The sequence below is a fragment of the Ischnura elegans genome, chromosome X (genome assembly GCF_921293095.1).
Source record: "Ischnura elegans chromosome X, ioIscEleg1.1, whole genome shotgun sequence".
Taxonomy (NCBI): Eukaryota; Metazoa; Arthropoda; class Insecta; order Odonata; family Coenagrionidae; genus Ischnura; species Ischnura elegans.
The window spans coordinates 71,690,352-71,715,167 of record NC_060259.1 but is presented as its reverse complement, the minus strand read 5'-3'; the positions used below and the strand labels follow the sequence as shown (position 1 = coordinate 71,715,167).

At 39.7% G+C, this 24,816-nt stretch overlaps 1 protein-coding gene across 1 annotated transcript; it reads right to left on the bottom strand.

The window, feature by feature from the left end:
- Positions 1-1,206: 1,206 nt before the first annotated feature.
- LOC124170994 (endoribonuclease ZC3H12A-like) lies at positions 1,207-10,648 on the bottom strand. Its single transcript, XM_046550106.1, has 6 exons — positions 10,457-10,648; positions 9,094-9,725; positions 7,300-7,439; positions 5,245-5,479; positions 4,053-4,306; positions 1,207-3,171 (listed from the first exon to the last, which is right to left on the bottom strand). The coding sequence occupies exons 1-6, from the start codon at positions 10,499-10,501 to the stop codon at positions 1,988-1,990; spliced, it is 2,490 nt and encodes an 829-aa protein (XP_046406062.1). The 5' UTR covers positions 10,502-10,648; the 3' UTR covers positions 1,207-1,987.
- Between the last annotated feature and the right edge of the window lie 14,168 nt (positions 10,649-24,816).

Below are 24,816 nucleotides of genomic sequence, written 5' to 3'. Positions count from 1 at the left end.
ACAAAAAGGAGTTAAGCCTGGGGAGCTAAACTCAGAGTCAAAATGAAGTCGGAGTCAGAACTACTTTGGGTCAAAACTTAACTAAACCTCTGGAACGAAAGCAAACAGAAATTATGTTTCACACCGGAGGGACCACGTGCTTCACCTTCAAACACTTTACTTTCAACCCACACGGCAAATACAAAGTATGGTTGAATGAAGTAGTGGTTTGGCCTACTGCTATTAGATGTATGGGCACTCATATTGTGACCACTAAAAGAGAACAGTGAATGCAAACTGACCACATTTGATTTTTAAGGTCAGTGTTTTAACCTCTCTACACGTATGCCAAACGTAATGGATTGAAACTATTCCCTCTTATCTCCCTTCTCTCAACTTCTGGGATTGTAACTTAACTATATGAGTAGCAAGTTTCAATTAATTTAGTATAGTTCTCGGGATTAAAGTCTTGTCCTAGGTTGCAACTTTACTCCTTGATGACTTTAATTTCCGCGGGAACGAAACTAAACCTAGGCCATGTATTTTCGTTTCCCTTTGGGTCGAAATGATACATTTTCATTTTGTTTCAATTGCCATCCCTGGTTGTAATTAAGACCTTGATTTGTTTTAATAAATATCTATCCCAACTCCTTATCCTCAAATACATATCAATGTACTTAAAACTCAGGAAAAAGCCTTGTAGGTTTCCACTGAAGTCGGTGCTAATGGGAAACATAAAAAAACTAATCGCATGTTAAAATTTTAATTTGAGGATTTTTTTGAATGCTTACTTTAACGAGACCATTTGATAGTGGTCGCCCACTATCTTTCAAAATATATGACGAATTGTGAATTCCATTGCACTTTTGCCATAACACCTCAGAAAATGTGGAAAAAGGTTTAAAAGGCACCACTCCCCTGCAACGGTGTCAGGGACTAGCTTCCACTCGCAGCCAACCACCCCATTTGAATGGCTCAAATATTAGTACTTCGGCAATCCTTCCCCTTTCTGTCCATCTAACTTTTTTCAGACTCCTTCCCTAAGTCTACATTTTGGATCTGCAATTACACAGACGAACCATTTATAGAACACGCCTTTTAGTAGCAAATCCACTTCTGAGGAAGGAATGGTGGAAATTTAGAAATTAAGCTTACTCGTAAATCATAATGGACTTGCCAAAATAAGCAACCAAGTGTAATTTGAAGGGAAGAAAGAAACCAAGTAAATTAAAACCTTTAACATATTTATTGGTCAGTGTTGATGGGGATAAAGAAGCCATTTTCTTCTTCTAATTAGCTATATTCCACAACATGAATTATGCAAATGATTTACAACAATTGGAAAACAATTATTGTCATAACCAATGATTGAGTAACAAAAACCAGAAAGGTAAAATATATAGGTAATAATATATATATTTCATATATTGCACATTGATAACATAATCAAAGATAAAATATTTATTTCCAGAAATTTGCTTTTTTCTCTCACCACACTCATTTTGTCCATGGAGTGCTTGACAAAATGTGTACTCACAACTTGGTACTTTTTGCCAAGAAGCAATCAATGTCCATTGAGTATCAAATGCATGGGCTTGGAAAGATGCCCAAATGTGCAATTCAGTGAAAATGGCTTCATAGGGTCAGTCATTTGACAACCACAATATTTACATGCTCTTGTTACACACTTCTGAGGGAAAAACTTACTAGTTTTCCTTCCAGAATCACAGGAGAGCTTCCCAAAGGTCCAGCAATACATAGTATTGTCAATGGCAACAATTTACAAGGAATGCATATTAAACTATACAACTTTATAGTCTAATAACGAGTGCAAGGATTTTAATTTATCACATTTGCATATTCACATCAGTCGAATGGTTAATTTAACCTATGCAAGCACGACTAAAACCAACTCATTTAGCCAACTCAGTGATATCCAAGACATCCTTGATAAGCTGGCTTGGAAATTTCATCCAAGGTGGTTATATAAATCTTCACATTTCCCTAACTATGACTTGGGAAACATGGAAAGGATAGCGGCACATATCTTTTGAGGATTAGTTTCATCTGGAAACAGATCCATAGCCATTTTAACATGGTCCTCGGGAAAAATGGATGAGAGGTGATAGTGTAACCTCCGTCGAGACTCTTCCGAGCCATCAGATGAATAAGAAGGATGGGGCAAGGGGGGCATGACCCCAGAAATGGGTGACTGCATCACATTTGGGGACCAGATACTAGGAGGGGGTTCCGATGTGTATGGGAACCATGGTCCACCCTCAAATGGATCCCCACCGAGACTCGTCTCTCCTTCTCCCCCGAGATTAAGCTGTGGGTCCGAGGTGCTGCTCAGACGCTGCTGCGTGTGCACATGCCGCCGGGAGAGGGAGGCTGGGGGTGGGTGTAGGGGTGGACCCTGCTGCCCGTGGGATCGCGACGCACCAACAGGTGGCCACCTCTGGAATGAGTCCGGTGCAGAGGCGATCCGAGTCACATTTTGATGCGCAGATGTTTGGTGTATGGGGGACGAGGGGTAATGGGCCTCACCACTTGCGTGCCTTGACAAAGGGCGGTGGTCACGCGATGGCACATAACCCTGCAACTGGAACAGCCGCGGATCACAGTTTGGATTTAGGGTAAGTTGCCTTTGAAGCTTCCTGTGTAGATTAACTTCCTCCCCACCCCTCTCAGCTTCAGAAAGTCTTTCCCCACTGTTCACACGCTCTCCGTACGAGAGATTGGCCGGGGGCCAAGGGGCAGAGTTACTTGGCTCAGAGCTGACCAACTGACCCCACTGCTGTTGCCGACAGTGGAGAGGATGAACCTGGCTATGGTGGTGAAGAGGATTAAAGCCAGGAGAGGGGGAATGATAGCTTGCAAATGCCTGCACTTCCTGTGGATTTGGTGCTATGTTATTGTGCTTATGGGAGGATGTCAAGCGCCCATTCTCTGCACCAGGCTTGTCAATAGCACCACAGTTGGGCAAACTTAAACCAGTACTCCGAGATAATTGAGATTGGAGGTTTTCACTCTCCTTCGTCGATCCCATGGGTGGCCCTGAGTTCAGCACAGTTGATCGTGTACGGCTCAATGGAGTTTTGCGGCTCATCCGTTTTGATCCGAGTGATTCTGGTTCTGTACTCACAGGTTGGAGGGGAAGACTCAATGACTTCCCTTTTATATGGTCACCACCTGTAAAATTGAAATGTTTCATTCCTATTAAATAAAAAAAATTCACCATAGGTGTCCAAACAGAGGATGGTCGAGATAAATATCCTTCCAGGTTTGCCTAAGTTCATAGTTTTTCCACAGCAATTTGCTGGCCTTAGGGCACAGCAAGATGGCATATAAAACATCTTTAGGGAAACAGAGAACATGGGAGAAATCTGGAAGGATACCAGCCTCATTGAAAACCAAGCTTGGAACTGCTTTTTCATTATAAAATCAATCTGATAGGTTTACCAAAAAATTTGGACAGACATGATTATAAAAATGGCAGAAATCTATTGTATATATGATCACTGTTCCTCTGACCATGAGAAAATTAATTAATCCAATCGTGATATGGAGGGAAAAAAACATTTATATAATTAATAAGATTGCCAGCTAAGTAGAAAAACAGTCAGTGCTCCACTGACAAGGACATTGAAATTTAGTCATGTACAGTAAACAACCATAAATTAGAGTATGGTCAGTAATTTGTAGAGCCAAGGATTCAAAACATGTTCAGTCAAGGCCTTAAAATTAACATGTTCACAGGAATGATCTGAGCTGCACTGAAAAATAGAAGAGTACCACAAAATTTCAAGATAAGTCTTTCGAGTAACTGCTGGTGAGGAGGATATTGTGTTTGAACTCATGTAAAACATTTTTAACACCAGAAAAAATTTAACTGGACATGACAATGTAAACAAAAAGAGCTCATCAGCACTACCAAAGAAAACTATCTCATTAGATAGACAGCAGCTTATCTTGGCATACACAGAACACCTCTTTTGGAATTTACCAATAGCATATGGTTTTTCAAAAAGGAAATTTCAATTCCAGCTGCTCTAAAAGATAATCCTTCTTACCTGCTCCTCCCATTGAAGCCCTGGCCTTAACTTCTTGCAACTGCTTCTGTGCATGCTCCAATAGCCGCTCTGTGACAGATTTATGGGGCAGAGGCCCTCTCTCAGGATGGTGAAATCGACACTTATTTCCATATGTGCACTTTTTTCCATATGGGCATGGAGGAGGATTTTCCAGCCGCTTTGCAGGTTGATAGCAGAGGAAGTTATCCAGAGTGGGACCAGAGCGACCCAAGGGATCATCTGGAGGCATAAACCTAAGAATGCAAAGTACATAATTATTAGCAATTGTAAGATCACTGGTAAAAATAAATGCGATATAGACATTAAGACATACAAAACTTCCACTTCTATCAAAAGTTAATAAAGACTTATTTGCCTTTATAAATACAAATTAGACAATAATGTCAAAAATAAAAAAAACAGGCTTCTAAATACATTCAGTCCCTGATTCCAGTGGCAATATTCATGGTTACTAAAAATTAAATTAAAATCTTTGTCAACATTTGCCAGAAAGAAAAACAGCACAGAAAACTTCATTTATAATACATGTTGGTATTGAAATGGCAAAAAAGAGACTTTCAATCACACTCAGGTATATATGAGGTAAGGCAGCCAGTGCAGATCAAGCTGCAGCAATTTAGTGTCATTACAGTTCTGAATTATGGACATTTTCAAGGTCCTATCTCATCTATGACTGTAGACAACCAGCAAAAAAGCCCTTCTTCACCATATGTATAACCATGGTTGTAGCCAGGGCATTTGGCTGGAGGCAGCCATGGGACCACAACAGGACTATAGTGTTAGCATATACGAGTTACTGACTTTTTTTATGCTATCTGACAAATCTGTCCTTGGCCCGTTTTGCCCCTGGAATACCAGAAGGCTTAACCTGTGTTTAGGTTTTCCAGGAAACGAACCAGAAGAAATTTAAACATACCCATGTCTTGAGAAGTGAGCAAACCCCTCTGGCGGGACTTAACTAACTGCAACTCCAGGATTATCAAGCAAATTACCACCCCTGAGTTAAGTGGGGCTAACACAATAAATTGCACCCGCCATGAGCATTCTGGGGAAGGGGGACCACAAGCTACATCCATGCATATAACAAGCCAGGGCAAAAATGTGGTACCATTAGAGTGATGGCAAAGCACCATTTATTATCATAAATTATGATTAATGAATGGGTTCTCACCTATCATTTACAAAGGAATACATCAGGATGCGTTCCTCGACAACTTTTCTGAACTCGGGGTTTTCTTGTGCTAAATCCCGGTAGTTGTCATTAGAAACAACAATGCCATCGATTTCAGCTGCCAGCTTAAGTATGTAACGATCATCATAACAGACCATTCTTTTGCCTCCTACCAGCCGGGAAGGAGTGAAGACCAATAGCCTTTCACGCTCAAGTTCATTCAAAATCTCTTGGTCTGAAAGAAACAAATAAGGGGTCATAAGCATCGTCAGACAAATTTCACCCAAAATGCACATAAATTATAAATAATTAAAATCTACTGGTTGTCTAAAACCTTAGTATTATTAAGAACAATAAAGATGCATAGATGATCCCAAACATTTCAACATTACAAATTCCAAAGTTAAATTTTAAGCTGGCAAGTTGCCTCAGTGCCGCATATAAAGCAATGACAAAAAACTGTCACAATACAAAAACAAGTGATTGAGAAAGATATTATGCTACAATAATTAACTTGCCTACACTAAAAGTAAGCACATCATCTCAAAAGCAACCACTGCAGAAAAATAAAACACATTCTGCTATGGGGCAGGTTGTTTGAACCAACCAGCTAGACACTTGATTTATCCTAGTTTTTCTTGAATCGGAAGATCATATCTTTAACAATTAACATCATAATTTTCCCAACAAAAATGTCTTGAAATATTTTTTGCCTTCAGGAGGTTGTTAATCCATTTGAAATTCATTAACAACTTAGGCCATAACACAAATCACCACAAATTAGCAAATAGTGATTCTGGGAAAAATGAAAACTCTTCAACATCTATAATCAAACATGATAACACATTTTAATCATGGATTGGGTGGCAAGCGTTTTCCTTGGGTCCACTTCAATTTCTTAATTCCTTCTCTTATCCAGTAGAATAACATCACGAGGGAAGGAGGTAAGATGAAAATCCTAATCCATTGTTCTCAGTGACAGTTAATTGCACATTCTATTTAGCTAAAAAGGGCCCACACTAATATTTATGTTACTCTTAGGTGATACGAGTCTTCGGAAAAATAATTAGCACTGTGAGTATACCTTCAATTCCCCCTTTGGTCTTTGCAAACCATTTCAATACGCAAACAAGAACACCAACCATTTTCCAAATGATTCATAAAAAGGATGCCAAAATTTTGACTTGCTGCTCTTTGTCCAAGAGATCATCCTGGGTCTCCACTGAATTTTTAATCCAAACACCACTCAACTCCCAAGTGGAATGCTCAAGCACAATAATCCTTCAAAAAAATTTTCTTCTCGTTGATACACCAGAGATCACTACACACCAATGGATAACCTCAAACACAGCATGTAATGATCAACCCTGTTTGGTTCTGGGAATCGAGATGATTGAAAAGCCTATCCTTAGAGCACTTGTCCCACCTAAAGACCACTATGAGAAAAACCGAAGGTTCTCATTCAAGTGAGGTGAGGAATAATATTCAAGGGTTACAATGAAACAGTTGAAGGCATGATAGCTTCACACAAAATCTGAGGAGTGAGGAGTGATTCTGGTTCAAGCAAATTTTCTCAGCAGAATAAATATAGATACATCATAAGAAAAAAATTAGCTTTGGAGTCACACTCAACAACCTCAGTTTCCTAGAATGATCGCTTTCACCAAAATAAATCTGCCTATTGCAACTTCCAATACAAGAATATCCCAAAATATCCACTAATAAACTGCTCCTTTCCATCTATCTACTCCCTCATGGTAGATGTTCCAAAATGTCCCCATAAGAAATATTATACTATAATGAATACCATTGAATGCTAATTACAAACATAATTAGATGCTATACCAGGAGGAAATGGGCAACTACACAACTTTCAAACCCCTTCTAAGTTTATCCAGAAGATGATTATCTGCAATAAATGCCTTAAGCTGACTTAGTAACCTGCTTCATACAATCACACAACAGCAACTTATTACATGGCCACAAGCCTGCTTATGATGACATTTCAAAGCTAAAATTATTCACCCACTATAATGTAGACTGCCGAGTGCTTACCTGTTATGTGATGATATGGACGGGAAGCTTCTTTCCTCCATTTTGGAACAAAAACAGTGATCTCCTTGTGCCCCCTAGCCTTGAACCAATCCACACAGAGTTTTATGCCTCGGCACGAGAAAACCTCCTTGTTACCATGACTGCAAAAGTGAAAAATACATTGTATTTATTAATTTATGAAAGACACACACATTATTCATAATTACATTGCATAACACATCAGTGAGATAGTACATATTAAACAAAACCAATGAAAAAATAATTTTTATTTAGATCACTAGCATTGATTCAAAGAACAAAAAATAGTTTAAAGCTTTTTACATTCAAGCTTGCCACAACACATTACTGAAGTGCTAAGGCAAAACTACAAGGCCTTGCTCCAAGACATCTGTATTGAATGAGTGAAGGATTATTATGACTATTTTTGTGGAGAAGGCAATGACTATATCCTTTAAAGCTGTATGTTTCACAGTGAATGAGTAACTAAAACCCATTACTTACACTATAAGAACTAAAAGATAGATAATATAAATTGATAGATAATTTTTTATTATCAATCTATCTATATTATCTATATGTTATCCGATCAACTGTAATATCACTATTAGTAAATAATAAAATTCAACAATATGAGTGTATTTATCATAGAGTAAATATTGAATTACAGCAAATAATAGCCTCAATACAATTAGAATCACCAATTAACAATTCAATACGCTATTGCTCCATGAATTGGTATATTGCCAATAGCATACTGAGAACATATTCAGTTAAAAATGAACGTTAGGCTACAGTGCTCAGTGATACATATTAACGTAGCCATATAACATTCAGTAGGCTGAGTAATAAGATTATGCTTGAATAATATTGCTCTGGCAATTTAGAATTAAATAAGTAGTCCATTAAAATTAAATGATAAGCAAAGAGCATATGCAAGGATATAAATACACAACAGAGGGTGCATTCGTGACACAATGTTTTGATGAAAGATAAGCTTTCAAGGGGTCAATTTTCATGCATTCCTATTGGGCTTCCCCATAAAGTTATTACCTCCAAATATGCTAATGTTATGCTAGAGAACTTTCTGACATAATAACCATCATCATCCCGGAAGAAAAGTCTTCCAATGACAACTAGGTGACAGTGGAGATAATCACTCAGTATTCAGAAAACTCAGTAAGAATAAGATTAACTGTATTGAGTGGTGCTCGTCCCCACCCCCCCCCTTCCCCTCCCCATAGATCTGCCACTGTCCACGGCTACAACTTGCAATTAAGGAGCAGAAGGTGAGACTTGAAGTAAAGGATAGGCATAGCAGCTAAAAGTAAAATCTATGAAAGCCATTGCAAAGGGTAGTGGTGAGGAGGCAAATACGAGCATTTGACCTTTCCCCTAACTCAAGACTGCAAGGTAACTTCCAATACAACTTCCAAGCACAAAAGAAAACCTTCTCATTACTTGATAGTGTGATGAAATGACATCTACCATCAACTATGATACTTAAGGGACTCACAAATTCAATTAAAGGTCATGCAATCTAAAATGAAATCCTAAAATGAAGACACAACCCGGATTCAAACTCAAGAACAATAATAACACAAGAACAAAAGATGCCTGTACAATAAGGGTTGAGCACTTAAGGACTTATGTACGATAACGAATATGCCGGCAGAGTAAAAAGGGCTTCATCTCCAAGGCTTGCACTTGGTACCACAACAGCCGACACCAAACATGCTACTGACAACATCCACCAGGCATGCGGCCTGCGGGAGATCTCAAGGAACAAGGTCTCACCTCATGGCTACGTTGCTCCCATCCACTACGATGGGCCGCAGGCGAGAAGAGGTCTCGAGGGCCGCCGACTCCTTGCTTAGGTCGGCGTCATCCGCACAGCGGGGGTCTCCTCCGGGGGAGGAGGGTGACGCGGCCGCTGGGGGCTGCGGGGAGGCGGCTGGTTGTGCTGCAGGCGCCGGGACGCCCGCCCCCGGGTTCCCTGGCGCCTCCGCCCGGGACGATGGCGCCGCCCCCGACTGTGCCCCCAACCGGATGAGCTCGGCCAGCAGCTCGTTCTGCGCGGGACTGGGGCCGAGCTTCTGGAGGGCCGCGAGCACCAGCCGCTCCGAGTAGCCCAGCTTGAGGCCGAACTCGACGCGGGCGTTGAAGGGAGAGGAGGACGCGGCTGGAGCGTCGTCAGGCGTCACTGCCGCCGGCGCCGTCACGTACTCCGCGAACTCGGCGCCCAGCGTGTCGGAGGCGGTGCGGGAGACGCCACCGTGGGCGGAGGCGGCGGGGGAGGCCGACGCCGCCCCCGGCGCCGTCTCATGCTCGCAGTCCGAGTCGTAGCTCGAGTCCTCCCCGCCGCCACCCGTGGGGCAGGCCGGGGCCGAAGAACACTCCTCCGCGCAAACCACGCTATCCACATAGCTCTGAAACCCAAACGGAAAATCACCGTGAGGCGGAATGCAAGCCGAGGGCCAGAGTAAGCAGCTCGCCGATCGGAAGACCATGGCTCGCGGGGAAGGGCGTGGGGAGCGAGTGAGCTCGCGGCTCGCCAAGGCTCAATTCCCGGATGTGTGCACTACTTCCCCCACCCTTGCGCCGCAGCCCTGCCCGCCCTACTCTCACATTGAGGGAGATAGCGCGGAGGAGCAAACCACGGCCGCTTCAGAGACTCGTCACACTTTCCGAAATATCACCAAAACAGAGAATCTAGGGGAACACGAAGAAATAAGGGCTGCACACACTAAGTTGCGATCAAAATAACAAGGGTCCGATACGCACACCGAAAAATCCCCTGATAAATAAATCACGCGAGTTGATGAAAGAAGAAAACACCAGAGATACCTGGCCCCAACTTATAAAGCAATTACGGTTGTAATCCGGTAGGAAAAAATATGTTTCGGACGGAATATCACTAATACTGCGGTATCAATCCAATACGCTTCAGAGAGAATATCACTATGTTTTATATGGTTAAGATCCAAAAAAATTAGTAGGCACGCGCAGCGAGGGTGGAAACAAGCAGCAGGCACTGGACACGAACTACCAAACACACAAGGTCACGGCAAAGGGTCACTTGAACATCTCTCGTCTTCTAGCGAGTGCGACCGACCATCAACTATAGAACACACTGAAGGGAGTGCGGAGATTTGCCCACCTTTCCAGTCACTGTCATAATGGCCCCATGCGCGCGATCCGACATGAGAAGAGCGGCTGAAGAGAGCCGGAGCGGGCGACCGCGACCTCGGCCCCCGCCCCCTCGCGGCCACCCCACTCCACTCCGCGCTCGGCCAATGGCGAGCCGCGCCGCGGATCCGGGAGGGAGCCACCTGCGAGTGTGACGGCGGGCAGGCCGCTGACCTGATTCTCCCCGCCGCCGCAGCCGCGTAAGCCAGCTGACTGTGTATATATATGAATATCCCACCTCGTGACGCCACTTCCGGGTATGAAGGTCTTATCGTCTCCCCCCTTCCCTCTATCAAATTTATCCGTCAATACCCGAAGAAAATAGAGCACGAGAGGTAGCTGTGGGAGGGGAGGTAGCAGAAGAGGCAATTACGGAGCGGCGCAAGAGACGGTAGGGGGCATATCCCAGATGAACACGGATGTCGTCGACGGCCCCATTCTGCCCGCCTCACCGGCGGGGGAAGGCCCCTGACTGGGGGGGCGGAGGTGGGGGCTGCAGAGAGAGAGAAGAGGTCGCGAGGAAAGGAAACCGGAAGCGTAGGAGGGCCGGTCAAACAAAGGAGCATCTCTTCGTAGAGTCTGCTGGTCCCTCCGCGGCTACTGCGGCCGGGGAAACCGCGGAGGGTGCCGCTCACCCACATTCGGATCCGCCTTTTGTCGCCGGATTACGGCCCTGTTCTTCATCAGTGGCCCGGTGCGCGACGCCGAAAGTGGCACGGATGGAAGATGCGGGGAAAAATATATGGGTACTCCGTATCTCGGCTAAGTCCGGGTCATGAAGTTTCCTTTTGTTGATGAATTCTACTCTGTTGAGCCGAGAGGGTCTACCCTGGTCGCTCTACGAGTGATTCCATTTAATATATTCTTCACGGGGTGCTTTTGTTACCCGAAAACCGGGCGCTTTTTGGCTAACGCCCGAGATATTTAAAATACATTTTAGTAAATCAAGGAACTATACAATTTTTAAAGATATATCGCAAAATTTTAATTTTTTGTTGATTACAATTTCAACTAGAACAACTCCATTCAGCAAATATTTGAGACGGACGTTCTCTGTAAATCATCAAAAGCTACCAAAGCCAACACTTCAACTTCAACCATCTATAGATACGTTACTTTTTGCAACATCCACTCGCAAGAAAATCAGAATCAGGGCTTCAATTGCGCAATATGTGGAGATTTTAATCAAGATTTAAGAGAGATGCTTGCGAAGCGATACGTTTGGAGCATCATATTGTACGGTGCTGAGACTTGGACATAATGTGAGGACGATAAAAAAGATAAAATGTCCAAGAGATGAGAAGAGTGAGGAGAAAATAAAAAGTTGATTGGGATGATAGGTTAAGGAATGAGGAGGCAATGGAAAGATTTGGAGACGAGAGAGGAGTATACAAGTTATAAAATAAAAAAAATTAACAGGATCGGGCATCATTTGAGAAATGAATGTTTAGTGAATGAAAGGATGGAAAGAATTGTAAAAGGCAAAAGGGGTCGAGGACTAGGAAGATACCAAATGATTGGCAGCGTTAGAGGAAAGAAATAGGTTGATATGAGGAGAACGGAGATGAATAGGGATAGGATAAAAAGTGATTTACCTCATGACTAGATATGCCTTGTGACACGAGCTAACTAGATTATGATAAACAGTTATAGGAAAAATCGATAATAGTTCAAACACATTCATCGCTCGAATTAATGCCAAAACAGCACGCACACAAATACGCAATGAAGAGAACAATGATACCATTCACGATTGATGAAGCAAGCCGTTGAAATAATTTTCCTTGACCGAGATTGGAAGTCCTCCCACTTGAAAATTACGTAGTTGCGAAATATCTGAATTCACTTCGCAGGACGATGGCCAGTTGAGAAGCTGGCAGGATACTAGTACAGCAATTTGGAGATACGGGTTCGAATCCCGGTTCTGTGAAGCGACATTTTAGCGGCGATTTCCATGCTGAGAGAATATCATTGCCTTCTCACATGCGGGACTCCAAACGAAATCAATTGATCACGCGATTCTTTAAATATACACCTCATGATAATGTCTATACACCTTTACAGCTAATTGTACCATATCCGGTTTTTTCGGTCAAAATTATTCCCCTCATATATTATCTTACGGGATTTCCCATTTCCCACATCAAAGTGTACTTTAAAAATCGTAATATCCCAGAGCGTATCCATTTGGATATTTTACTGCCGAAAGCTGCTCCGCATTCTTTTTATGTTTCCACCTTCGAATAAAATTCCTAATATCTTTTGCTCCCCACCTATTTGGCAAAGATAAGTCACTAGTCAAATTTCAAATATTCTATTTTTCATTCATTCCCATTCATTCCTGTTTCCCAACGGTCGAATACTCAAAATGCTATTTAGAGCAATACTCCCCCAAAACGATTACTTGTACTAACCGCATCCCTATCGATAATTACATTTTCATTGATAAGCAAAGAAGCGCTTTCAATTATCCCTGCGGTTACCGTGAACTGAAAGTTCGGAACCAAACAATGAATGACGCCAACATCCCACTCGGGCGTAAATTTTGGTTCGTCAGTCAAGGATATGATTTAAATGTGAAAAAATGAGGATGGGTCTCGGTCACACTCACTGGGTGACCCACTCACATGTTCCGCCTGAAGATCCGGCAACTTTCATGGCCCTACGTGCGGGCCCACGCCACGCGGATCCAGCCACGCCCCCTCCCCCGACTACACGCTGCGCCGCTTAGACCTGTGCGCCGCCGACGGCGACAACTAGGCCGGAGCGATATTGAAAATATATCATCGAAATATGACGATCTTTTAACATCGATAATTGGCGATTAAAATTACTACCATCAGAATACACATTCAAAACCTTAAAAACTAATTCATACATAAGTAACTCTTCGTGCACAAGAGAGCAGAACTATGTAGAATGGAACTCTATAGAATATTTTGAACCAATTTGGGCATTACAGAAAACAAAGATATGTTTAATATTACATTTAAGTGAATATAAGTTTAATATTACATGGGCATAAAAATAAACAACATCATTAGTTAAAGGCTAAAAATCTTTAATGGTGGCAAGGCAAGAACTACGGAGACAAGAATAAAAATATGTTATTTGATGACTGCTAATACTTTCTAAATAATTTTTGTGGATACAGATTGTTGCGTCTGAAATTGAATTTGAAGTTAAATTGTGTTGACAATCAATCAGATAATGTTGAGATTTGACAATAAAGTATGCATTTCAAAATATGTTAACGATATTTATGACTTTGAATGCTTTTCCTAACCAAATATGACACCTATTTTTAAGGAGCTTCAGGCTACTAAATATGTAAATTTTACGTCTCAATAAATATTAATTTTATAATCTAGCCCATAACTAGGGGAGATCCGGGCACATTTACACGGATTAAGGTTTTTATTTTCGTATTTTTCGCAAATGGATTTTAAATACAACACGTGCGCCACAACAGAGAGCACTTTTATTCATACTTTCTGGGTACAGGGTCATTCCATTTCAAATCACCCAATATGAATAAAATTTGTTGCTCGACATTTTTAATTGTCCTGATTTTTTTATCATTGGTTTATCTACGAGTAATCACAAAACAGCATTTGAAAAAAATTTACTAGCCATACTTTTGTTTTGGCAGCCATTTTTAAAAGGGCGGCCGGGAAAATTTTGATGAAAAACGTGGTTTGCAAAAAGTTTAATTTCGAAGCTATTTTAAAAGATATTAAATTATTTAAAAAATCAGTGTGTTCATCATGAAAAGAGCTTTTGGAAACCATTTTTTTAAATAATTCTAACATAAATACAGTCAGCCAAAATCTTTCCGTGATAACTCGGGAAAAATTTGTCAATACTAACTTTTTAACGCCATAAATTTTTATGAAGGAAACGAGACTCACTAATAAAATGTTATTTCTGAGTTGAATACTTATAAAACTCCTTGCAATATAGGTTTTAGCACTGAGAATGCTCTCTTTTTTTCTAGAGCTTGTCAAACATTGCCGAAAGCCTTTTAACGTCGAATTGCGCAGATCAATATCTAAAAAGGGACTAAATGAAAACAGGTGAAAATTTTACAGAATGTTCTTCATACACATATAAATATCTAACAAAAAATTATGACTAAGACTACTACATTTACAATAGTGGACCAGTGAATTTCAATAAAAATGCAGCCACTTTACATGCTCCTGCAATGTAGGAGTCTGCAGTGACTGGTCATACTAGGAAATGGATTGTTTTCAAAAATTCATATAAAAAGGTACTTGCATAATAATTTTTATTTTTTTTTCACAGCTTAATAAACTAAATTTATTGCAACAATGAGACTTAGCAACCTTAAACAAATAAAAAGACATCCAGCAGCCCTGAGGATGAGCCCCGAGTCAGAGCTTGAAACTTTGACTAATATGGATAATTTAACCCGGTGGGAATCCCGAGAAGAGTTTACCCACGTATAAATATAGCTTGAGTTTTATTCCATTTGCTTCTTATGAGCAAACAGATATTTCAAAATCACATTCCCTTACAAACAAAAGGAGATGTAAATTCTTCTGTTTCGCCACCGCCATCGCGACGTTTCTTTTGGAGTTTTAGTACCTCTGCCATCACGAAGCGTATTGGCACTCTTGATACACTTCCTTGATAGCAGGAGCGAGATAAAGTTTTGAGCTACTGACATTGCACTCCACTTCAAAGCGTAACAAACCGGCTTCCTCCTCCACGACGCTGTCACCAAAAACTAGGCCTAGGCAATGCCGAAAAATTAGTATCGAGATACGATGATTTTACATTTTGTGGATTTTTGGTCGACGAAGAAAAATTAGTAGAGGAAAATAAGAAATTTCCGTTAAAATGAAATATCCAACCTACCTCTCGGACCAACTTAATTAAAAATGTCATACGTTTAATAAGAGGAAGGGTCGTGGCACAGTGTGTAAATCATAGGGCTACGACCACAGAGAACTGCGTTACAATCTAGGTAAAGCCTTAGGACACCCCCATATCATACCCTTGAATTTATATTTTCTGCATGTCAGAACTGTAGGCGACCCAAAGAAATACAACTCTTCACCGAACGTGCGATGTTCTATATTATCTACCCACACCTATCAAAGCCAACCTGATTGGAACATTGACTGAGAAAACATGTTAAATTGCACGACCATATTTATTCGGCTACCTGTCATAACGCACACACGCGAATGGCGAATTTCGACAAACAATGTTTAACGACATGATTTTCAAAAGAAATATTGTCATTTTTATCGACAACACCAATCAAAAATTCAAATTTCCCGAGTATCGCTGTACTAAAGCACTACATCCTTCAATACTGTTGCTTGGAACTGGAAATAAATTCTCTCGCAGAATATGAAAATTCCTGCAATTTACATCGGAAGTCGCCAGCAGAAAGTAACTCGAAAAATATTTTCAGATTAAATCCAGTCTCGAGACTAATTCGGCACGGCAGGAAAGGCAATACAACAGTTAAATGGTGCTCCAGCTCGATACTACTCATACATAATCCACACGTTTACTTTCAATGCAGGCCACTTGCCAAATCCAAATTATACCCTTGAAAATAAAGATATTCAAGCGCTATCCTGAAATAGCACCGCACCTTATTACCATAATTATCTAAATTAAGGTGAATGGGTAAAATAACCACGAGGCGGTTTTCGGCAAGGTCAACGAGAAGAATGAGCGATTAATTCAGACGCAGGTGGCAGTATTAGACTAGCGAATAATTCCGCTCACCGAAGCGAATTGTTAGCGAAATGTCGTGGGAAGAACAAGGAAATGAGAGTGACAGGGAAGCTGAAAAGTAAGCCAGTCGGGCACATTCTTCCCTGGGTCTTCTATCGGCCTATATGCTGGTCTGCAAACGTTTCGATGGCTGTAGTAGCCAAAGCCGCGGTCGTCAGTGTATCACTATGAAGGCGACTCAACAAATCTGAAATCACCTCTCTTATTCTACCTAATTACAAAAAAATCTTTTAATGTTATACTCCTTTTTTACATATCCTTGATCAATCAAATCAATGTTTGTTATTTCTTTTGTAATTTTCAAAGTAATTTTTTTTTAAATTTTTGCCTACATTTAATCATTTTACCATTCTTATAGTCTTTATCCAGAAGTAGTTTTTATTACAGTTCTTAATATCCTGTAGAACATTATTTACTTAAATTTTCTTTTTATCCACAAAAATTTTGTAGTTTTTTACATCTATTTATTGGTACTTTGTTTTTCCCTTTATTGATTTAATGCAATACTTATTTTGTCATTTTGTTTTTAGCTATCTAAAGTTTTCCAAAGTTTTATACAATGTTTCATCCTTTTCTTCTAACTCATTTAAATGTTTTCAAACTAATTATTTATTAATTTGTGTATTTATATGTTCAAATATTCATTTATTTATTTATTCACTAATGCCTTCTATTCACATATGGCCAAAACTGGGGCTTTCCAGCGACGGAAACACCACGTTGCCCGAAAGGCTTGACTGCTAATCGCCGGATGATCCAGAGATGAACTGAAATCTAAATTATTGTTGAAAGCCAGACATTTTACCGGTCTGCGAGCCACCCCTTTGTCATGACATGAAACTCTGTGCAGAGAGCCCTGGGTTTGGGGAAGATGCATCTGGCCTCACCCAACCCAGGTTAAATAAACTAAAGTCAAGTCAACGTCTTTAGTAGGAACACCCATGGGATACCTACTTCTCAAAATATCCTGCGGGATACGCAGTTAATATTATTAAAGTCTTCCACCAGTTAAGGTAGGTTTAAAAGGAGGATTTTGCTAAAATATTCCGTATCTCTTCCAGAAGAATCCTTTTCTCGCCCACAATGTCTAGCACTTCGTCGTTCCATTGTTTTCTCAGGTGCAGTAGAGCTCCTATAACTCACACTATTTTAATTATAAATCATCCATCAATCGAACTTGTTTTCAATCAATTTTCGACCAAATAATGTTAAATAATATTCTTTAAAATTCAATTTATATCAACTACAACAGAAAATTACAGTTCAAATTTCCCGATTACCATAGCAATGAAGCGCATAATCCTTTCAATTCGGGGACATAGTTGAGACGAACAAGAAATTAATATATTTAGGCGAAGGCGAAAGTCATTTGGGGTGTAAATACCAACTTGAATTGGATTTAAACACCAAATGCAAGGGCTTAAAAATTATTCAAAACTCAAGGAAATAATCTGAGACATGCTAGCAGGGATGTCTCATTGAATTACATCCTCTTTGTCGATGATAGGTGATACTTGTTCCAAGAAAAAGTTGTACGGGTACTCAGCCGAATTCGATAAAAGGTAATTCAGCTGTCATCCCATGGATTAATCGTTGGCTCTGGGTGAACAAAGACTGGCTGTTTAGGCTTCCATTTCGAAACAAGTGACATGAGCACCATCGTGATTTACATAAGATACTTCACGGGGCGGAGGGAAAATACACCCTCTGTCTGTCCGGTTCAACACTTTTAATGAAATTCATACGTCTAACAAGAGTATTTCTCACGACAAGCAATCGATTACGCTTCAAAATGTTCAAAGTCAGATGAAAAAGAGATAAAAATCATTAAAAAATAAGAAATGGTGACAAAAATAACAATCATGGGGATATCTAACGTAAAAATTAGACAGTTTGCCCTACGTTGCGAGTCTAAAGAAAGCACTAGGCTGGCAGATAGATGAATGACACAGCAATTTTGTTAGCAGCCTTCAAGGCAAAATACTTTTTTATCAACGTATGAAATAGCAAAAGAGAATACAGAACTGAATATCGGTGAGATAAAAAAATTATTGATCTGGCGAAATCTAAACCCTTCTCTCCAGTCATGAAAGAAATTTTACGGTTTTTGGCAAAGATGAGCTAATTTTTAGTAGATGATATAAATTCCTGAAATATTTTGAACCAGTCCATGGTTTTATAATACGAAACGTGAATAATTATCACCGGGTAATTAAATATCTAAAAATAATCACCCATTATCTCCGTAAGAAAATAAAGATATAAAACGCCAACCGTTTGGCAAAGACGCCTTGTTCTGCAGTGAAGGCCTAAGGAAACTCATCGAAAATCTTAAATAGAAAACAGCTGGCAACTTCAGTGAAAGTAAAAAGACTATATTCCTTAATAAGTTTAAAATTGAACACATGTTAAGGACAGGTACTGGAGTAAGACAACTTTCCATAATGTCACACTTAAAGGGAATGTACTCTAAAGCATGAAAATATCCACATTTCAACTCTTACAATGACTTATCCTCCTCACTTTCCACGAATTTCCGCGAGGGTGTTTATTCTTGTTAGTTTTATCCGGGCTTCACTAGTATGTAACAGTTTCAACGAGTTTTCCACGGTTTACAGAAAGTTCAAGGTGAGTTGGCCACCCTGATTAGATCACAGACAGCAATTTAGAATACGTGCTCGGCCGCAGCTCGAGAGAGATAAGTGGGTAAAACCCGAAGTGGTGGCAACACAGCTCAACGCATCGAGCAAATCGATTGAACTCAACGCGCTAGACAAAGCCCCGCCAACGGTAGCGCACTCTTCGTCCATTATCGTCATTATCGGTAGGAAGGTGGACACAAACAGTATTTTCCGAACCAACATATTCACACTCCTCGGCAGCTTTCCCCAATCGATATCCCGGCACTTCCAATATGATATCGATAACTCACATCACACGTTACTCATGACCTGATTCCTCCATTTTACAAATTTTATCATAATCAAATTATACTTAAGTGTTGTCAGGAATGTTCGGGTTTTCTAACTCTCCGATTCCCGTTCGAATCAGCACTGCTATCTGTGACGAAAATATTATTATTTTAACGAGATATTCGTCATTTAACATTAGATAAATGTACTAAAATTAAGCACCAAACACTCTTCATTAGTATTTCCACCGATTTAAACTGTTTTAATAAGAATACTTCAGAGTACTGCAGGCAGCAAAAAACTATATCGAGAGCAACAAGTGGGGTTGCCAATCCCTAGTCTATTGTATGCATTATAGCCAAAATTGGATGACCATCGAGACGTATTAATATAAGTTAGGTTTCACGAGGAGAAATTTCGATTTTCTAGTACTTGATGCTAAAAGATATTCATATATGGCGATTGAATATTATACATTTCTATGATACTTTATAGTTTTATAAATAAGCGCCCATAGATACACCACAAATATGACAGAAGACAAAGAGCAACCCTACGAAATGCTGTTCTTTGAGAGGGGGCAATGAAGTCGTCCACTCAGATCCGAAGTCTGTGCTATTATGAAATTCAAAAAGAATACTTTTTCCATCTTTTCGCACTCATCGCCTCTGATATTGTTGCCTTCATGAGAGTACGGATTTCAATAGGGTAGTTTCCTTCATCAAAGAAAACGAAAGGCATTGATTGCGATTCGTTACCCACCATTAGTGTATTCATAATACACAAATTATTTGGTTTTTGAAATACCGGTTTAAACGAATGGCAATGGTCCATTTTTATCCTCATTTGAAAGAGGCCAGATTGGCGCCCATGCGATTCCACTCCGTATGACGTCACAGGGACCTAGTTTCTACACGAGAGGATAGGAGTTATACATCGTCTGAGGTTACCAATGCATGCATGAGGCACAGAGCTCAGGGAAACATGTCTTAATAATCACCTATTAAAACTGGCTAAGTTCGGAAAGTTTTCTTCGTTTGATAAGGTATTAATAAACCTTTTTTAAGCCAAGCGCTACCATCCAGCAAGGTACTCAGCTATCCGCTAGCATCGTGCGACGTATCAGCGCTAAGCCTCGCCTCAAGGTCACCTCACCGGGCGGGAGGGGGAACCAGAAATACGACGTACGGAGATATTTCCCGGCATTCATACTTAAGCGTCGCGTCTTCGCGCGCTTGAAAATTTTCACTTTTCATTTAATCGCGAAAAATAGATGTTGTCATTTAAAAATCTAAAAGCGTGAAATACGTACTCCAGGAGTAATAATCTTTCGATTAAAGCAATAAAAAAATAATAGGAAACCACCCTATTGTGACAAAATTAAATACATAAAAATCAAAATTAGGGCACATAGCATTGTTATTAGTCAAAGAATTCACACATTATAACCATTAATATGCGTGAAAATCATCGATATTATGATAGAAAAGTTTCAGATAAATTAAATCGTTTATTTGCTATAGCATAGCACTGTAAAATGATTGGGTTTTAATTTTAGCATTACCTTCATGATATAGATACTTGACGAGAGTTTTTGTTATAGCAACCATTATATCCTAATTTTAACATAAATATATTTCAACACACAGGAAAGCATTTCCATACGAACCTAGAGAAGGGGTACCATTATTTAAATGCAATGACAATTAAATATAACGTAAAAAGCCAAATCTATTTTAAGGCCGTCAATGGAGTACGATAAGAAGGGAAAAGGTCTTAAATGTTCATTATCATTATGCTTAATTTTTTTCTATAAGATTTCTCCATAGCATCCCATTATTGAGCTTGCCTTCCATCTTTAGCACGCCATCATCGATCACCATTGGAGATGAGGGTTTCGACTTCAACATCGTCATTGATTAGACTAAGACTTCTGGTGATGGAATAACAGCTCTATATCCACCTTACCGACCGACCATGCTCACTTACTGATTAACCCATTAGCGAATAGCGTCCGATATATCGGACGCGCGTATTTAATTTTTTTCTGGGCTCCAGTTGACTTGTGCAACATTTTGATACTATGTTAAGTTCAGATGGATGCCTGTATTCACCGCCCTGCTAATATTTTAGTTGATTCCCTGAATTTATCGACTTGAGAAGCATTTATGTGAGACATGGCATTGAAAGAAATTTAAGTCACCCGCACGGGGTAAGTAAATTATTTTTTATTGTAAAATTTTGCTCAATATCTTGATAACTTTGATCTCATTTTTCTTCTAAAGGTTGATCTTTTTATTTTCAATATTATCAAGTTTTTCTGTACTATTTTGAATCCGTATTCAACACTGACAACTGACCGTCCAATATATCGGACGGACTGTATTATTTAAACTATTGATTGTAAAAATTTAAGAATTGCATAAATATATTAAAATGAACCTTATTAGCCGGAATAATTACTTTCTAAATGAATATTTTACAAAAATAACTTTATGCACTCATGGGTTAAACCCGAACGTTGGTTTGGATAGGTGTGGATAGAGATCATACCGGACTAAGCCAGAGCGTGTGAATTTCACAAATCAGGACAGGGGCGCCACTTCCTTTCCCTACGCCACCTCGCATTTAGAGTGTATGTTTGGAGGTATCCGAAAGTTTCACTCGGGATTTGAACCCGGATCCCTTAGATCAAGAACTCAAAGCTCTAACGCACTCACCAACCACGCTCCCCCAGCCAAACATAAACATTATGTCGAAGAGAGTTTTAAGGAATATGATTCAGCTTAATAGAGGAGAAAGAGTTTTTTACGCTGGTTCATCCTTTGGAGGAGATTTCCGTCGGCTACTGAGGCTCTTTGTAGAGACACGATCCACGAATTCCTAACCACCCGAGGAAGCAGCAAAGCTTTGTCGGCCCAATGGGATGGGGAATGGTGGTAAAAACACTTCCGACTTGTTCACAGATTGCCTACAGATGACTTGTTTCGACATTTGACGGCGAGACATGCTTCACAGAGCCCGCAAATGAAATACTAACGCAGCTAAGAGGAGTAATTTACTGTGGGTTCTATGCCTACGTCATACGACTAGTTTTTACCGCTATTGAAATGGGGATTTGCTGAAGTACTTACTTTCCCTATTTCAGCCACGGGCTTTGAAACAGTAGAAATGAATCGAAAAGAACCTTATGGCAACTAAAAAAAGTCGGATTTGAAAGGATATGTCACTCACGTTATATCGGTCTCTTTCCTTGAATAATTACTAGCTAAAAACTTCTAACATCGGCTTGACAATTATTAAAACCAGATTACATAGAATAGACCATATTTAAAATTATTATGACCTGATTATTTTCTGAAACGTAAAATTTTCGTACTTGGAATACTTCCGAACGTTGACAAAGGTTTTAACTAAAGGTTTTAAGGTAGCGAGGTTGATGCGTCCCAATAGGTTACACCGAGGAACAAAGCAAACTTTATTGCCGCGAAAATTTGAAAATTTTCTCAACCTATAATGCTCTAAAAGGATGAGATCAGCCATCTTGAAGCATTGCGTTTCACCAAAAATGTTTTCATGAAATTGTATTGAAACGCCGGGGAATTTTTTAAAAATGAGATCTAATGACGATATATGTTGAAAGAGTGTATGCACATTAACATTCGCATATTAAGGTAGTCCCGTCAAAAATTAATAAAAGATTCTTCGCAGCTGGAATAAACGGCTAACAATGTACACAACATCGGAAGCCTAACAAAGCCGAATAAATTATTCAATTAGTTAAGTCATGAAATATATTTCACTGTGCTATAATACTTACCTCAGCCAGCTGTGATATTTAATGAATATAATTTGAGGGAGTGAATTTATGATAAAAAGAAAAAATTGCCTCAATAGTTAATTTAAAGCGTCTAATTTAATGGTGATATCTCAGCTTTTCACTCTTTGCACCTATTTCTTTTAGCAATAAAGCAAAGAAAATATATTTTTTCTTCCCACTACCTTAATTCTTTCAGCTCAAGTGCTATCAATTTTAACTAAGAAAAGCGAAGACAAATGGGAAAGTTTTTTAAACACCCAGACAAAAGATCAGAATTAAAACAGCCATTATGCGGACGAAATGCAATATTACAATGAAACCTATGCAAGAAATTAAAAAGAAGAACTTTGTGCTACCACATTAATATTTATTCACTCATGTACGACCATGGTTTCAACGTTAGACGTCTAACGTTGAAACCATTGTCGTAAATGTGTGAATAAATATTAATGTGATAGCACAAAGTTCTTATTTTTAATTTTAATAATGAATCGCTTTCACCAAGTTACGCCTCAAACAATCAATCCTATGCAAAAAATTGAATGATAGAAATCAACGTACCACCACCGAGATAAACCAAGCGCACAGAATATCCTCAATGTGAAGGATCACACAAATCTTTGGACTCCCTTTCTAATCCCTCACACAATGTTTGCTCAGACAACATGTTCGAGATTACGTGAACTTCAAGTTAGTTTTATCTACATTTTCGTCCCTTTCCTGCATGGAACGCATGATCATGGAGAACCTTAAAAAGCTATATATTTCCTATAGCAAATTAGAACTCATAAAACTGGCGGTAAAAAATACTAAATGCATAAACAAAGGTCAATAGTGAAACACCAGGTCCAATCTACATGACTTCACTGTCGGGATTTTTCAGCAATAAAATAAAACCTACAAGAGCAAATTTGTTTTTCACACATAAACCACCAAATATCGGAATATAAACGTAATCTCGCGACCGAGCACTTACATCTTGATAAAATATTCCATTGAAAGTTAACTTTCATTTTAATTCAAATATTATTACCTGAATTTCATTAGCACATCAGCTGAGCTCCACCAACTCTTTTATCTGACAAAAGATACGCAGCTTTCAATAAATACATATATAAAAATATTATGTATCACCCAGAATAATTTTAAACTGACGGATGATTTTTACAATTATTTTATGAAATAATACAAATTTCAACGGCTAATAATGCAACGAGCGGCAATGACTACATCCGACATTGAAAACTGTGGTGCTATGGGAATTTGACTTCGTCCAAGGAGTGTGTGGCACCTACAATCCGCGCGAAAGCTAATGGCGATGCTCAGTAGACAATATCGAGATTGAAGGAATCTACTTTCCTAACCGTAATGAAACCAATACCTGTCTACGGTGCAAAGGTAAACCAATACCTGTCTACGGTGAATGGGTAATACCGGCGAGATCGTATTTACGATTTTCGTGTCCCACCATGAAATTTGTCATATGCCTTCAATGAATTTGCATTCTCCTAGTTAATCGCCACAGTGGGTTACGGAGAGGGTCTCATGACATAGAATTGTGAGATGGACAGCGGGGAAAATTCGGATACGATACTGCTCCATTCTTTCTGAAGACGAATTAAATTGCCAAATATGACTCGGAATAAGTTGGCCAAGCTGGTTCTCATTCGCCCTTATTCCCCTCCCTTTCCTTACCCTTACCCCTCCCATACTTTCTACATCTCCTCCTCCGCGCATCAGGAGGACCAAAGATTTAGCGAGAACTGGAGCAGGAATAGACGCCAATGTGTTTCCGGCGCAAAGACCCGCGGATATTCA

Bases quoted from the DNA above. Each gene is read 5' to 3' on its own strand.
- LOC124170994 (XM_046550106.1), bottom strand. From the start codon at position 10,501: ATGTCGGATCGCGCGCATGGGGCCATTATGACAGTGACTGGAAAG. The intron at 7,440-9,093 runs GTGAGACCTTGT...TCACTTTTGCAG, and splicing joins GGGAGCAACGTAGCCATGAG to TCATGGTAACAAGGAGGTTT. The intron at 4,307-5,244 runs GTGAGAACCCAT...TTGCATTCTTAG, and splicing joins TATTCCTTTGTAAATGATAG to GTTTATGCCTCCAGATGATC.